General features: G+C 40.2%; 1 protein-coding gene across 6 annotated transcripts in view; it reads left to right on the forward strand.

Annotated features, from left to right (window-relative positions):
- VPS13B (vacuolar protein sorting 13 homolog B) overlaps window positions 1–12,735 on the forward strand; it is a 500,947-nt gene extending 488,212 nt beyond the window's left edge. For 5 of the 6 annotated variants that reach the window (XM_086608762.1, XM_086608766.1, XM_086608765.1 and 2 more), the window contains exons 59-62: window positions 1,243–1,419; window positions 3,875–3,977; window positions 4,634–4,883; window positions 10,684–11,935. In XM_086608762.1, the coding sequence (XP_086464888.1) occupies window positions 1,243–1,419; window positions 3,875–3,977; window positions 4,634–4,883; window positions 10,684–10,929 (776 nt within the window). In that variant the 3' untranslated portion in view covers window positions 10,930–11,935. Of the gene's footprint in view, window positions 1–1,242; window positions 1,420–3,874; window positions 3,978–4,633; window positions 4,884–10,683; window positions 11,936–12,308 lie in introns of those variants that run through there. The other variant, XM_086608763.1, reaches the window with a different exon arrangement.
- Window positions 12,736–15,696: the final 2,961 nt, after the last annotated feature.

The following is a 15,696-nucleotide window of genomic DNA, read 5'->3' on the forward strand; positions in this document are numbered from 1 at the left end:
CCTCGTCTTTTCTTTGGACAGAATACCAGCGTACAAGTATGATGTTAGTTCTTGTTGTTCAAAGTCAGCAACTTCTCTGTTTATCCAGTAACAGTAACTAAAACCATCTGAAAACCGGTTAGCAGCTAGCTGACTAGTGCATGTCACGCTGGTAGACACATGGGGCCAAATACCTCGGCTGTGATTGTCCGAATCTGTGGAATTATGCCTGGATTTGCTTCCACATACAAAGCAGAGTCTTCAAAGACGTCTGGGCTGCAGTAAAAATGCCTCCTTACCAAGGTGACACTCGGTCCTGCTCCTTCGATAATTGTTTCATCACGATACTTGCAGCTGAAGGTGCAAACTGAGAGCTAGCCCAGGAGCCTGCAAACTTGCTCTTCACTGAGCAAAGAACCTCAGATCAGGCAGACCGTTTTCTAACTGGTGTCGCTTTGTCCAATCCTTGTACTCTTAGCGATTTCCACATAGCTTATCTATCAAAATTACAATAACTAGAGACATGTCTGTGGTTAAGTGGGTAGAGTAAAATCAAGATCAAAGAAATGTACCACCTCATGTACCTGTTTACATTTAGGAAGATTGAAGTCGGAGTTCTCTGTTGATACTAAAAGCTGGGAAGGTCACTGTGTCACTTGTAAAAGTTTGACCCATACGCATTAAAGTAAAATACGATCGTTTTCACAAAAAAGTAACAAAAAGTCTCAAAGTCTAATTCTGCTAATCTTAGTGATATATCAAAAGTCGCATTAGCTTATGAACATTTCTGGCAGTGGAAGAGGATATAAAAATGATCTATTGAATACAGGCAGTTTTTACTCTCATGAAGTCAATCTCAGGCTTACGTGAAAATCTCATCTCCATAACAGCTCAAGTCTTCTAAAACGGGTGGATTTTATTCCAAGCCCAACATTTTCAGAACTGCTACACAGAATGAGCTAAATTAAACTAACTGAGCAAAAGCATTTAGTGAAAGCAGTTGAAAGATGAAAGCATACTGTCAAGTTAAGTGATCTGAGCATTTAAAAAAGTAAAATACGTTAAAAAAAAAAAAAGGAAGTTAAAATTTCACTTAAACTGAAGCTAAGGTATTGTTTAGCTAATTGGTCGCATGCTAAATAGCTGTATCAGAAGGGTGGGGTGCAGTCTGTAATCCAAGCAACATTCAGGTCCAGTAGTAAGATTTCCTCTTATTCTGGGATATTAATCTTCACTAATTATTGGGGACTCTTGTTTTTTCAGGTGCAATCGCTGGGATTGTGGATCAGCCAATGCAGAATTTTCAGCGAGTGTCTGAGGCCCAAGCTTCAGCCGGGCATAAAGCCAGAGGGGTCATCTCGGGCGTGGGGAAAGGAATCATGGGCGTCTTCACAAAGCCCATCGGAGGGGCAGCTGAGCTCGTCTCCCAGACAGGTTACGGTGAGTTTCTCGATTTCCAGTGTCTCCGTTCAAATTTTAAAATGCTCTTCAGATACAACCTACTATCCGGTTCGGTAGCTGTGTGACCTAGAGGAAGATTTAAAAATGCCAGCGCTGAATAGTTATAAATGTTGTGCTCCTCTTCTTAAAAAGCATCGTGTTGTGCTTCTCTCTCGTGTTACCGATCAGCGTTGTATAGCCACAGAAACACAGAATGCAGAAAGCATGAAGTAATTCTTGGAATACAGTACAATTAGTTACAGAAACATATGTGCTTACAAAAGGGGTTTTGACATAAAAGTGTTAGAGCAACACTATATCCAATTAGAGCCTTATTTTGAGATTACTTTGTTACTGCAAAGAAGGAGTTGTGCTATCTCTACACAAAGAGAGTTATGTTCCTGGGAGAAAGAAGTGAGTTATGTAGTGGCACCATCCCCTTTAAACTGGAGAGCTGTGAGAAGACAGTCCCGTTTTTGGATACACGGGTAACCTTTTCATGACCAGGGGTGGGTTTTCTGGCTAGACTGAGCACTTAGTGGCAGCGGTGATGAATCTTTTCAGATCGATGTGAATGCTTCTGGACGATCAAAAGCTGTAAAAGATAAAAATAAAATATCGAAATACATTAATTTCTTTGTTTCCAGTATCAATAAATCGAAGCTGTTGATCTGAATATTTAAAGGGCGAGTGAGAGGGCAGTCAGGGAGGAAGAGCAGGGAGACCTGTTGATACAAGGACAATGTGTCAATAATTTTACTTCACTAATTTCACCAGACAAACCCTGAAGATTTAAGCCTTTAATCGCTAGCAATAGTTATCTTTGTGATGTGTTGATTAGAATATGAGTAGTTCTCCTAGGGCTTAAGTTTAGGATATTGTTTTCGCACTTCCCGTTACATTCAGAACTCATTCCTTGAAGCAATCAATTTAAATAAAAAAATGAAACATTTAATTACTACAGTTCTTTCAAATTAGCTTTATCTTGTTTGTATGAGTTCAAATAATAACTCTTTTGCTGAACTATGCCTCTCCTAGGTGTAAAACCTGTATGGGTAAAATCAGAATCTTTGGTCTCTTGTTGGCTGCCTGTGTGTTGGTTTTGCTGCCCATGGCGTTATTCTTTCTAGATCTAATTCCGCTGCAGTCTTTTGAGGGACACTTCAAAAGAGGGACACTTCTCATTGCAGATACGGTATACAAGACATCATGTTTTCCATCAGCATGTGACAAAAAGAGTTAGCCAGGAAAACAACATAAAAACTGTATCAATAATAGCTGACAGTGCGTGAGAGGGAAACACACAAGAGTTCAAGTAACTCTTACCCACAACTGGATTGGAAGTGGGACCGTGCCTCTTGGGGGGGGACCGAGGGGTGGGGGACCACACAGAAATAAACACATGTTCTCTCTTTCTCCATCTGTAAATAACATTTTCACTCACATAATGCTGAGAACCTCGGTAAGCCAACTGTTACAACTGGGATGCTGCTTTTAAGTATTACCATCAACATGTGTGCTAAAAACTAAAGTTTTTTTTTCAGTGCTGATGTTTTGTTTAAATTATTATCCATTGTGTAAAAAGGAATCTAAGTTATTGACACCCTTATGCAAAAATGCCTTTTGCTTCAATGGAATGCTTAATTAGACAAAAGAAAATGTCTCTATTTATTTAAAGAGTAACTTTGTGCTAAACCGTGTAACACTGGTGCTTGCTGCTTAACCTACCTCCTGTCTGTCTTGTAAAAATTTTTAAAACGACTTAATTTGTGAATTTTTTCGCAACCCACTTATTCTTTCTGGTGACCATACCTCATCTTTAAAAGTTTACAAGCCATCTGAAAGCATACGTGCTGTATCATCTTCAGCCTTGGATAGTCTATTTAGAAACCTGTTTAACTGCTTCTTGTAGTCTCCATTCTGTGCTGGCACTGAGAAGAATTCACAATAAACCAGATGCCCCGGGAGATCTCATAAATGTGTATGGATCTGTGTTTAACAGCTGGATTAAGTAACTGAACATTTAAATACAGTATCTAGGCAAACTTGCCTTCTAATTTGTACCGATAGTGACACGTATGTGGAAGTATTTGAACATTAAGCAAGAAAGTTAACAACTTGATTTTTTCTACATGAATCCTGAGTGATGTGTCCGATCCTACTCCGAAATGATGGCTCTCAGGAGCATTATGTTTCCCTTGATTGCAAGTGTATGGCTGATTTTTAGAACAGAGAGTGGGGTTTTTTTGTTTCTTGCTAATGCAAGATCACCGGGGTTAAGTGCACAACTCTTGCATTGTAATATTTAATGAATTATCTTGACTACAGCTTCCAAAGATGTGACATCATTTTGGATCTGTACTATTTTATGAACTCCTCTAAACAGATGACATCACTACAACATGTAACTTTTGTAGAAAACAACTACTGAAAAACTTAAATTCTCTTACCACAGGTATTTTGCATGGAGCTGGACTTTCTCAGCTTCCCAAGCAGCGCTCTCATCCAAATGATCAACATGTTGAGCGGGCTCCAAATAGCCACGTCAAATACGTCTGGTAAAATTATTTAGACACTTGCTCATTTTTACATCCACATTGTTTATTAATAGGTTCTGGCCTGTGGTCAAGTTAACAGGCTGCTTCCCTAGGAAAGGCTGAGTTATGGCAGTTTGTTTAGGAACATTAAACACAAAGGTAGTGCATAGAAACCCAATCTGCAAATGATGGGCTGCTGATCTGCTTCCAGCTTTGGAACTACAGAGCTGATCTTTATTTAATGGCATTCAGTGAGTTCTTACTTATTTATCATTGCACCAAGCCCAAGAAAAACACTGCACGTCTCCAGAAACAGCTGTTAGTGAGGATAGCTTTATTTTCTGCACTGAATTTGTAAGCCACTTCTCGGGGTAATTTTTCTATTAGAGAGTGGGAAATAGGCTGACCTAGCACGGTTATTAGGCCAATTTTGCAGTGAATGATTAAGGAGTTTTGATAAGTAACAGTTTCACATTTATTTTTATAAATCTGAAGTCTTACGTCTTTCAGTAATGGAGATTTGGAATATACTCCCTGGCTTATTTTATAGTTGTAGGTGACAGCTACACGCTTAAGTAAAACATTAGCAATCAAAAGAAGTCCTGGAGGATCCAATGCATAACACTGACTACTACTCTTTTTTTTCCTTTTCTTTTTCTTTTTCCTTCATAATGCAGGAAAATGCTGCAGTCTCTAGGAAGGCCAGAGGTCCATATGGCCTTAGATGTGATGATTGTGAGTGGGTCAGGCCAGCAGCATGAAGGCTGCTTGCTGCTCACGTCGGAGGTGCTCTTTGTGGTCAGTATCAGTGAAGACACGCAGCAGCAGGCATTCCCCGTGACTGAAATTGATTGTCTGGAAGATGATCAGCAAAAAGACCTGCTGAAGGTGCAACTAAAACAACAGAGAGTGCCTTCTGATGTGGAGGTAAAGACTTGGCTACAATTTTCATTCGAAGATAAGGTTACACTGATGATGATACTTTTGGCAATGGGCATACTCACCTTTGGGTTGGGAGGCCAGAGCTCTAAGTGCCAAACTGGGGGACCTGCTCATTTCACCCACCTCATAGCTGACTGTGTTGCCCTTTGGATGAGAGAGACATGTCTCCTCCCTTCTATCCTCTTATTGATCATGACATTTCATACCTGTGACAGCAATTTTCTGAGGGAAAAAGCAGAGGAAATCTGGGTTCTTGGTAAGCACCACCTCCTTTCTGAAGGGGTTCTCATGACTACATGTGCGTGAGGTGTTTATTGTTTGGCAAGTCAGCGTTGCTGCCTGTGCCTACAAAGTCACAGCGAGAACAGTTCCTTTTATTCTTCTGTGAATTCTGTTTTAACAGTTCAGTGGTGCTGATGCACGCTCCTTTCAGCATGTTTCTTACCTTGCCACTTCCCATGCAGTGGTTTTGCTTGGCTGCCAGCTGTATTTCCTTCCTTAGATCTTCCTTCTGCAAATGCTGACTTTAAAATGGATCAGTTCTTTTGCTGAGATTGGATACACCAAGTGCTTGCCAGTAAGAGCATAAATCCTTCATCTTCATATTGAAAGGTCTCTAAGCTATTTGAATACTGAGGTTTTGGATGAATTATCTTCTTTTAAGGGCAGAAGAATGTTATATTTTTACACTTTCGGGAAACAATGTTTATTGTATTAAATTTTCAAGTGGAATCATATGAGAGATCATTTCAAAAACAAACATGCATCTCTCAGTTGTTGTTTTTATGAAAGTGTGTCAGGTAGCTCGTAGACTGCTATACTGGAAATTCCTCTGTTTCAAATATACGAAAAGAACATATGTAAAACCCCATTAAGTATGAGGTGTGCCAACAAGTAGGGGAGGCTTCAGCACCTTCAGTAAAATCCTAACTTTGCTGAAGTCACTGAAGAATTTTGCCATCGATTACCACACAGCAAGGACCTCATCTGCGTCATGACAGCGCTTGGATGTTTTTGTGAAAGCTTTTTATAGCACTGAATTCTCTGTTTACATTTATTGTCTTTCCACTAACCTCAGTCTCACAGAGCACTGCTGACTGAAGTTGCCTGCTCTCACCACAAAGCTACATGAGGCATTACTTAAATTTTGAGGCAGTGGGCAAAGCTCAGCTTTTTTATCCCTGAGTGCTGTGTGGTTGCTGGAGGCGCACATCAGACTGAATCCAGACTATCCCGCTCAGTCCAGAGCTACTGTCCTAGAGAGAAGAGAAAGATAATCTCTTCTTTCTAAGGCATTTCATGGACTCAACCCATCCTAACCCTAACTTTAGCACCAGCCCAGATCTTTTTTTATTAGGGTGTAGAGTGATGGCTCTTGACTTTGTATCTGGCTATCCGAAGGGTGAGGAGTAGGCAGCTGCTCACCCAAAGGTTGCCGCAAGAAAGTGATGAGGCAGAGGGGCTGCCTCTCTGGGAGAAGGGAAGGTGAGGGACAGGGAGATTAATTCTAGTCCCCACAGCTGCTGCAGCTAGGAATGTACAGAACTCCTGAGCAAGTGGCTGCTGTACATGCACAGCTCAACCTTACATGGCATATGCAGAGTCCAACGTTCCCATGTACGTGTGCTAATACACGCAGTAAATGTGACCTGCTTTGGAGGTACTGGACCAAATACTTGTTTTTTTCTGAAGTTCTGAAGGATAGAAATATAGGAGTCCTACTCTAGTGGCATAGCAATGCCAGGAGCTATAAGCCTTGAGCCACCCAGCTTCAGTACACAATCTCATTTGCTGACGCAGGCTCTTGAGAATGCAGTGAAAATGTATGGCGTGATAAAAGCAGTGAAGAGTGCTTGTGCCTCAGGTGGAGCAAAGTCAATGATGACAAGACAGCAAAAGCTGAGCGATGATGTACAAAACAGACCTGGCAAAATATTCCTTCAGAATGCAGACGCTGATGCTGAAATTTGTGTGAAAATTTAAAGAAAGGTGCTATAAGGAGGAGCAGTTGAAAGTAAAGCAGACAGAATAAGAAAGTTTAAATTTTTATGCTAAGGCAGCTACACAATAAAAGATTCTGAAAGCTTCATAAACTTTTAGTAATTACCTAGCGTTAAGTAACATTCTTTTGTAATGAATTTTAATTATAGGTTTTTTACCTTAGTGGATTGGGAAATGTCATACTTGGTAATTTCCTTCCTACAGCTGAGCATGTCATTTCTGTGGTGCTTGGGGTGTTGTGCACAACGCTGGTGCTGGTGGGAGCCAGGGCCTCCCCTTCAGCTCCCCAGCAGGAGCTTCTGAAAGCTCTTTGAATGTGATTAGGAAAAGAAACCTTAGGAGCAGCAAGCTGTGAATTGCAGGTGAGCAGCCTCAAAGCTGCAGACCTACCCTAAATAGACACGACTCCTAAATATTAAAGGTAGGCCATCTTGTTGCACTGAAGATGTCCTCAGCTGAAGTGCAGATGCATCTGTACATGATGACATTAGTAAAGATGGCCGGAAGTTTTAGCTGGAAAATGCCCAGTCAGGTAAGCAAAATATTATGGTGAGTTTAGCAAAATAGAGGTAATGTCACCAAATGTAAATTATCTATTCTTCTGATTAATTTAGTCAAAGATCTTAGAAATAATATACCAAATTGAAACATTTCACTTCAACATTGTAAAAATCCACCTTTTTTGTCTTACTGCTCACAAAAACAATTGCCAAAAGTTTTGTTTCAGCTCTGCTCAAAACAGTTTCTTCCCTTCCCCTCTCCTCAGCTTCTTGGAACTATTAGGAAACATACCATGAGTTATTCTACGGCTGTAATCACCAGAGATGTTATAGAGCATATTCTGACTCCTTCAAGCAATAGGTTTGCCTGATGGCTGGTTCGCCTCCACAATATATAACTTAATCCATCTGGCTATGAATAGCCTGGATGGATTTTTGAAAATTCTGGCACTTACAACATTGTTATTCAAATGGAAGCATTAATTGTACTTGGATTATCTTCCAAAGTAATTGAGACACTGCTTGCTTCCAGGCAGATATCAAACTCAAAAGGCTTGCTCTTCTAACTGCTCTTGGTATGGCTCATAACATCAAGAAGATAGATAGCAAAAAATTGAAGGGCTCTGGAATTCCAGATATTCCAGAATTTCTTCATGATGATCTGCAACAGAGTTTTCATGATAGTTCTACATGTTGTAATCTCTGGAGTTGAAAACCAGTCTCTGGATTTTTCAAAGCAGTGAAAAAAACCCTAAAGAAACGGATCTCCTTAGTCAGTGTGCACAAAGCAGCCCATCGGTGCTACACAGATGTCTGGACGGCACAGCAAAGGTGCAGTAGCTACTGTAGAGTTCGAATTGCTGAAGGTTTATTCTTTATAAAGCCGTTAATGGGAGGAATTTTAGAAAAATTCTGGAGTTCTTAACCCGAAAGTATGGCATTCTAGCATGAAAGGCCATGCTATCTTTTAAGATTCCTCTAGCAAGTGCATTAAGCAACGCTTGACTAAGTTCAGATTCATCGAATGGTCTGGCTGTTAACATTGTAATTGTTCAGCGTGGTGGGCTAAGGCACTGTTAGGTCCCGTTTAGGAAAAAATGTAGAATAACAGCAATTCCAAGTTTCTGTTGTTGTCTTGACAATATAAGCTAAACTGAAACTGACTGGAGAAGCAGACGGTTGCAGATGAAGTCATCTGGAAGCAAGTAGCGTTCCAGTTACTTTGGAAGACCATCCAAGTGCAGTTAATATTTCCTCCTGAATAATTATGCTGTGTCCGTGGGATATAGCCTGGGGCTGAGTGAAGAATGGGTTCACGAATGCAAGTGAGTAGGACGCCAGCACCCTTTCCATCTCTTGGGCCTTTCAGTCAGTGTGGAGGCAGAACTATAACCCAGGTTCCTCTGGGCTTACTTCCTTGGAAGTAGAAATCAGGAAAAAACGTGGAGCCACGTACACACAAGATTTACCCCATAACTTAAAATCTAGTTTACGTAGGTGGTACTTCAGCTCATTTCTCTCCTTTCAGCTGGTAAAACAGACTGACTGCTGAGATACTTTTTCTGTGCCACCAGACTGAAAACATGATTCAGACGCCATTCTCCACTGTTAGCTGTGAGTCTGCTGCAGCACTTGGCCTTCTGATTTTTCCCTCCCTTTAAGGTCATTCATGGAAACCATGTTCTCCTCTGCCTGTTTCATCATTTCTGCTGTTTCCAGGCATAGTCTCCAACCTTGAGCTTCTGAGCTTGTTCATGAGCCTGCTTCCTTTAGCATTTTTGTGGTAGTGATTGAAAACAGGAGTGTTTCTGCTTGCTGAGCAGCAAATCCATCTCCAAAGGCATAGTAAAAAATCCAGAGGGGACTATTTTGATTTGGAGGTGACATCTGTCACTATCTATCAATCATATTAATTCTTTCTTCAAATAAGCAATGGTTTGTTTAAAATGAGCCTTGCAGTCCAGAGATGTGACAAGACATTGATTGTGGATGTTAAACTGAATCCAATGGCACTGTTTGAAAATATCATCACATCTAGCGAGGCATGTGTAAAACTCCCTGAAAGACAGTCAGAAGGTAGCAGTCTTGGAATGCTTAGCGTGACATCCAACAAACAAAGACATTTTAAACCCTACAGAAATTAACTGGTCAGCAGTTCTCCAAGTGTAAATAAGGAAGCATTGAAGCCTAGCCCTAGGATAGCTTCTGCCTTTTTGTTCATTGTCATAGTTTGGAAATAACCTATTCTGAAAGACTTTCTAGTGGTACCACTGTAGCATCCGAGGTGGTACTTCTGAAATACATTTTTTTTGAAACCATGCAACCAGCTTGATGCCTGCTTGCATGCTTTCCCTTCTCAAGCTAGTCATAGTCATCTTCAATTTCTTCTTCAAAAAAACAGCACAGCAGATTGATCTTCCAAAGCCATCTAATACTTTTATCTGGTTGGAACCATATGGTCGATGCCACCTTTCTGTTGACAGTATTTGTTTTACTGTATTTTTTTCCACTATAGGTAAGTTACTTGCATGCCTCTTGCTAGAGCCTTGAACCTCTACATATTTCAACATGCAGAAAGGGATTTTTTTCAGAGGAGTCCTTCCAGCTCATGGTGGTGGAAAAGGCAATTTGCATAGGCACCTTAATTTCTTCTCCAGAAACCATCTTTAGTAAAACCCTTTTTTTAAAAAAAGAAAAAAAATGTGTGGGTCCTCTGACCCAGAATGTTGGGTTTTTTTGATTACCAGAAGCAGATGGATATATCCCGTCATAGAATATTCATCTAGAAGGTAGCTTCTAATCTTCAAGTAAAAGAGTTAAACTTAACTGCCCAGATTTAGTTGTGGGCTGTCTTTAACTGTACTTTGTGAGCAAATGTTTTTGCTAATTAGAATTGCTATCCGATAAGCACTGCCAAGAGCTACTGGCATTTTTCTAAAAGGGGTTCAGATGCTTTTCCTGTCTACAAAGAGTTGATGTGTTGTAAATATCTACTCTAGACCATGGTGTTCATCCCTGAAATTCTCAAAAGATAGACACTGCTTAGATTTTCTATGGCAGACTTCGAGCTTCTCAGAAGTGTCCAAAGCAGCAAAGGAGAGGACTCATCCACCAAGCACTAAACTATGGGAGAACACTGTTGATTAAAACATCCATTAAGCTGTTGTAAGAAAGATCCCAGGGAGAAAGATCTTTAACCACAGAAATTAATGTGGAAGTTATTGTTCTTACTACTTAGTTCAGTTACTGTCAATTACTAACTATTTTCTCTTATCTGATTTCAGGCAGATGGAGCTAGAGAGAGACTGTCAGAACAACAATACAACCGCCTTGTGGAGTACGTCACAAAGACATCTCACCACCTGGCTCCCAGCACTGCGACAGCGCCACCATTACAGACCGTGGCTGCCGAACACCTTCCAACCATAATGAAAACATATCAATACGTAGTCAATCCAAATTTTGCCCAAGTATTCATTAGCAAATTCACCATGGTGAAAAATAAAGCCCTGAGGAAAGGATTTCATTAATAATTATTTGTGGTGAGTATATTAGTACCGTACTGTTTTGAAAGTAATGCTTTCTCTGCAGTAACCTACATCAAGTAGAGATGCATATAATTTTTCTGAGGATGTAGGAGATGATAACAAAGTTAAGCTCAATAGCTTTTCTAATCTTGACAACATTCCTGCTCCCTAGCCAAAATACCAGTGCTGGAAGGAGAGTGTTCTAGCAAACGAACACAGTGAAAAGGAACAGCCTTGGTCAGTCAAAATCTTTTTGCTTTTCAATAACTAAAAATCAGAGAATAAGGAAAAACTGTGTGCCTACAGACAATTTTGCCACACACACGAAACGTATCAGTACCTACAATATCATAGTTTAGAGTCTGCCAGTTTCTGTTATAAACCAGGTTTATAACTCAGCTGCAAAAACTTGCTCAAGGCTGAGCCTTTTCCCCCACACACACACACTCCCCCCAACACGTACATCCTGAGGTAAAACATTTTCCCCCACTAAATCTGAAAAACCCAGTGTGGCTGTTTTAAGTTACTAGTGACAGCTGGGTTTTAACACCACTTTAACCTTAAAATAGCTTCCTTTATTTGACTGAAGTTTTGCAGGACATTAGTCCTTAATGTAAACTAGTGCCTTTGTGTGGTTTGGAGAACAAAACATGAACTACAACACGAATTTATTTTTAAAACTGTCTGTATACAGAAACTTTATTTTATCCACCATCAAATTTTCAGAAGGACTTGCAATGTATATATGACATTGTGCATTGCCTGGTTGTTAGCTGGAAGCCAGTAACATGCAGTTCAAAAGCTGAAGAAGCAGAGCTTAATCACCTTCCAATCTACCAAAAATCCGTAAGCTCGATGTAACATAGATATGCAGGTGCTAAGTATGGCCTTGTTGGGTCTCACTCACTTCTGACCTGCAACTGCTACATATAGTACCTGCTCACTGAAGCCCTAATTCATTTTATGCTTATCCTCTTTGAACAAGCAAAACCAGGCGTATTTAGAAAAACGACGTCTCAAATTTGTTTGTGCCAAGCAAAGTGAGATTTATTTTTTTTCAGGTTGATCAAAAAGTATGGACCCACGGGCTCCAATTACATTAATAATGCTATCACGATACACTTACAAATGCGATGTTAAACACATCAAGACAAAGGAGCTTTCTAAGTGTCTTATTTTTCAGTTGTTTTACAGTTTGTAGTAGACAAGAAGTCCCTGTCTCTGGGCACAGTTAGCTTACTTTATACACCAAATCTGGCTATGGCAGTTTTATTTTAGCAAACAAACGCTTACTTGGTTTTCAGTGATGCATGTTACTTTTCTCCCCTTTTCTATGTACTTACGGACATGAATTTTGTCTGGGGATTCCTGAACATGGCCAGAATTGGAGACGAGAACCGGAATAAAATCTGATCATCATTTGGAGCAGATACATATGCTTTATAGTTAGCAACTTCTATGCATACTTGATACGACCAAATGCACAGTAAATAAGAATGTAGTAACTGCAATGTTCTTCTCTCGAGTTCTGTTTTGTTAAAAGGTGTTTCTAAAAGCCGTGTCTCTTGTGTACTGAAAATACAGAAGCCTGGGACATTGTCCTTTTCTGACTGTGAAATAAGCCCATCCATTGCCAACATTTCATAGTGATTTAATAACTTAGTCATTGTTTAAATAACACTATTTTAAAAATGTATATGTATATACATACACGTGCTTCATTCCTGAATATTTTATGGAAATAGTTTAATACTTCTAATTTTACATATTGGTGGGTAAATTGTAATATAATGAGATTGTTTAAAGATAATAAAGCTATTCCTATAATACTTGGTTTTGTGAGCTATTTGGTCTTTCAGCTACAAGAGAATGAACAGGTCACTGTGTAGAACACTGACAAGACAGACATACAAGCTTCATGTAGACCCCATTGGATTCCAGTTGGTCACTGGGCTTCATCATGTGCCAGAAAATGCAACAGATCATGACAATAACTTCAGAAGTAAAAACTGATGATTAGCTTGCCAAAACACATGTGCGGTGCTTTTGTGACTAACTGAATCAAAACAGCACTGCAGTCACCATTTGAATTAGCCTAACCTGTTCGTTATTTATGTAGTACACAAACCAGCCAAGAGGATGCAAACACACCTGTGAAAAAATGAGGGAAGGCAGCACTTTAATTTCTAAAATTTTGTAGATTGCAGCCATTGTTTGAGAAACATTTGTGGGTTTTCTGAATTACATTCTCCTGGAATAAACACTTGCTTAAATTACACTCTCCTTCAGCAAATTAAGCTCGCATCTTTACTGCATTAGGCAGGTTCTTTCTCCCCCTTCTGACCACATGTATGGAAACATGTGTGGAGACAGCATATAAATCAGCCTCTCCTACATATGAGCTGTGTGAACTATGAAACCAAAGCTGTCCGACGCGCAGCTGCCTGTACTTAGCTGCTAAAGCACTCCAATGTGTACTCTTGAAACATGCCTACTCTCATCATGCTCTTTAGACCTGGAGAGCTCACAACTTCAAATCTGTCTTTTTAGTTTGCTTCCAGAACAATCAATCATTCCTCAAACACTCAAGAATAAAGCCAGCCAGCCTTAAAAGTTTGAAGGCATGGTCAGGCTTATACACGGCAAGACCTTTCCCAAAGTAGTTCAGGACTAACAATTCCTTTTTATATATTATTTTATACATAAATATAGCAAAAACCTTTACGGTTGGGATGGTCTCAGACCAGACAAGCGTGTTTTTTCAGCTCTGCATCGCCTAGAAACAGCATGCCAGACCCTCTAACAAGCAGCTGATGAGGGTCTAACTCACATAGGTCTTTCTTGTGCTAAGTCCCACTCCCAATTGTTTGTAAGACAGGATTAGCTGAACTCTTGCTGGCAAAGTCAAAAATAAAAAAAAAGGAAGGGGGCAAGAGGGGGAAGGAAGATCGATGTGTTGGTGTTAGTTTCAGAAAAGAAATTTAGACCTTCTGCCTACTCTTACATTAGATACCCAGCTCTGTCCTGCCTTCTCACTCCCGAGGAAAGCAAGCTATGGATGGGCTGGCAGTGCCCGCTGAAAGAACGTACTTGCTTTGCACCCATTATATATAGAAAGCACCAATTACAACGTGCAGCCTCTCACAGCACAGATATGAAAATCAGAGCTCACCTTTCTTTGTTGTTGAATACATTTAGCCAGAGACATCTTCGAGCTATGTTGTACAGTCAAAAAGCTATCTGTCTTCAGTCACAAAACTCTCATTTCTTTAAATCAACACATGCTGAAGGACTGAAGGAACACAGACTACAACAGTAACTGCTGCTGGCTATAACAGTTTAGAAGAAACTAAGAATTCAAAAGTAAATGAATTCCTAGCAGCTATGAAGAATATAGGGGCTAGAGCTGCAAGGGAAGTCAGGTCTTCTGCCTTGCACACCTGGCAGCAGCAAGTTTCTTTGCCTCTGAAGCTGTCAGGATGACTAAAGACCCCTGGCTCTTTAAACCTGCAGACATGCCTGAGAAAATGTTAGTCAGTACTTAATGGCATACAATGTTTATACTGTACATCGGGAAGATAAATGGGTATCATTTGCTATTGTTAAGCTCTGGTTTACATTTATAAGAGCAGGGGTATTTTGATTACTAGATGGTTTCCCCTGCACCACTAATGTCAAAGTCTTTCTTTGCTTAAAGGAAGCACTGCCTGTACAGAAGGTTTAAAGAAAACCCCATGTTACTCTGCAATAATGTGCTGGATCAAATACATGACTGACTTATATGCTTTCATTAGCTCAAATGTTGCTCATGGATACCTATTAAGTGTTAAGTAGTTAATGATCCATTTAAAATATAAGTTACTCCAAACAGGATTTGAACTGAAGACCTTCACATACAACACAGATGGCTTAATTTGTCATGCTGCTTCATACAGAGCCTTCCCTCCTTCCACACACTCAGCTTTGACTCCTCTCCTAGTACCAACATTCAGCAATCAAGAGCTACAGTCCCAGTTCCACCTTCAACCTCAGCAACACGCAGTGCACAAAGCACGTTCCAAATGATGGGTATCGTGACAGAGGATGGAGCACCAGGATTTGGACTACACAGAACATAGCAGAGATCAAAACTATGCTTAGCTGACTACTACAGATACTAAAAAGGAGATGATACTTGGCTAGAAGCAGCATGCAAAGGTTTTCATTACCGTAATATCCTAAAACAAGTATTTCTTATTTTGTCTGCTTTTACCCTTTCCCCTTGAACATCAAATATATGTGAACAGATTTGCAGCTTAGAGTCATTTTCCGATTTGAGTAACACACTGTGTATAACAGTGGGCACCTGCACAGTTTTTAAGTTGATGTAACAGTTCCCTGCTGTAAGGAAGGCAAGACAGTGATGGCAGCAGAAAAAGATAGGAAGGTCAGCTAGTATATTTCCAGCATTCCTCTCTGAATACTTTTATCTCAAGGCCAGTTCACCTTCTGAAGCCAGAGGTAGCGCAGACCCTTCCAGAAATCCAGCCGCTCCCTTCCTGTAGCAACAATCCTTTTGTATCTTCCCATCAGCAGCTGGGACAACCTAGCTGTAACTGCTCAGGGATATACTTTGTTATCAAATGTGGAATTTGGCCAAAGCAGAGAGCAAATAACTCCTGGGGGAAAGAAAACTAGACTTGGTCATCTTGAGCAATTTATGAAGACTTTCCACCGCTCTTCCCAGCACCTGAGCATTTAAGCATTTCGACATTAATGAAGACAACTAAG

This window comes from Tauraco erythrolophus, chromosome 3 (assembly GCF_009769465.1).
Source record: "Tauraco erythrolophus isolate bTauEry1 chromosome 3, bTauEry1.pri, whole genome shotgun sequence".
Lineage (NCBI taxonomy): Eukaryota > Metazoa > Chordata > Aves > Musophagiformes > Musophagidae > Tauraco > Tauraco erythrolophus.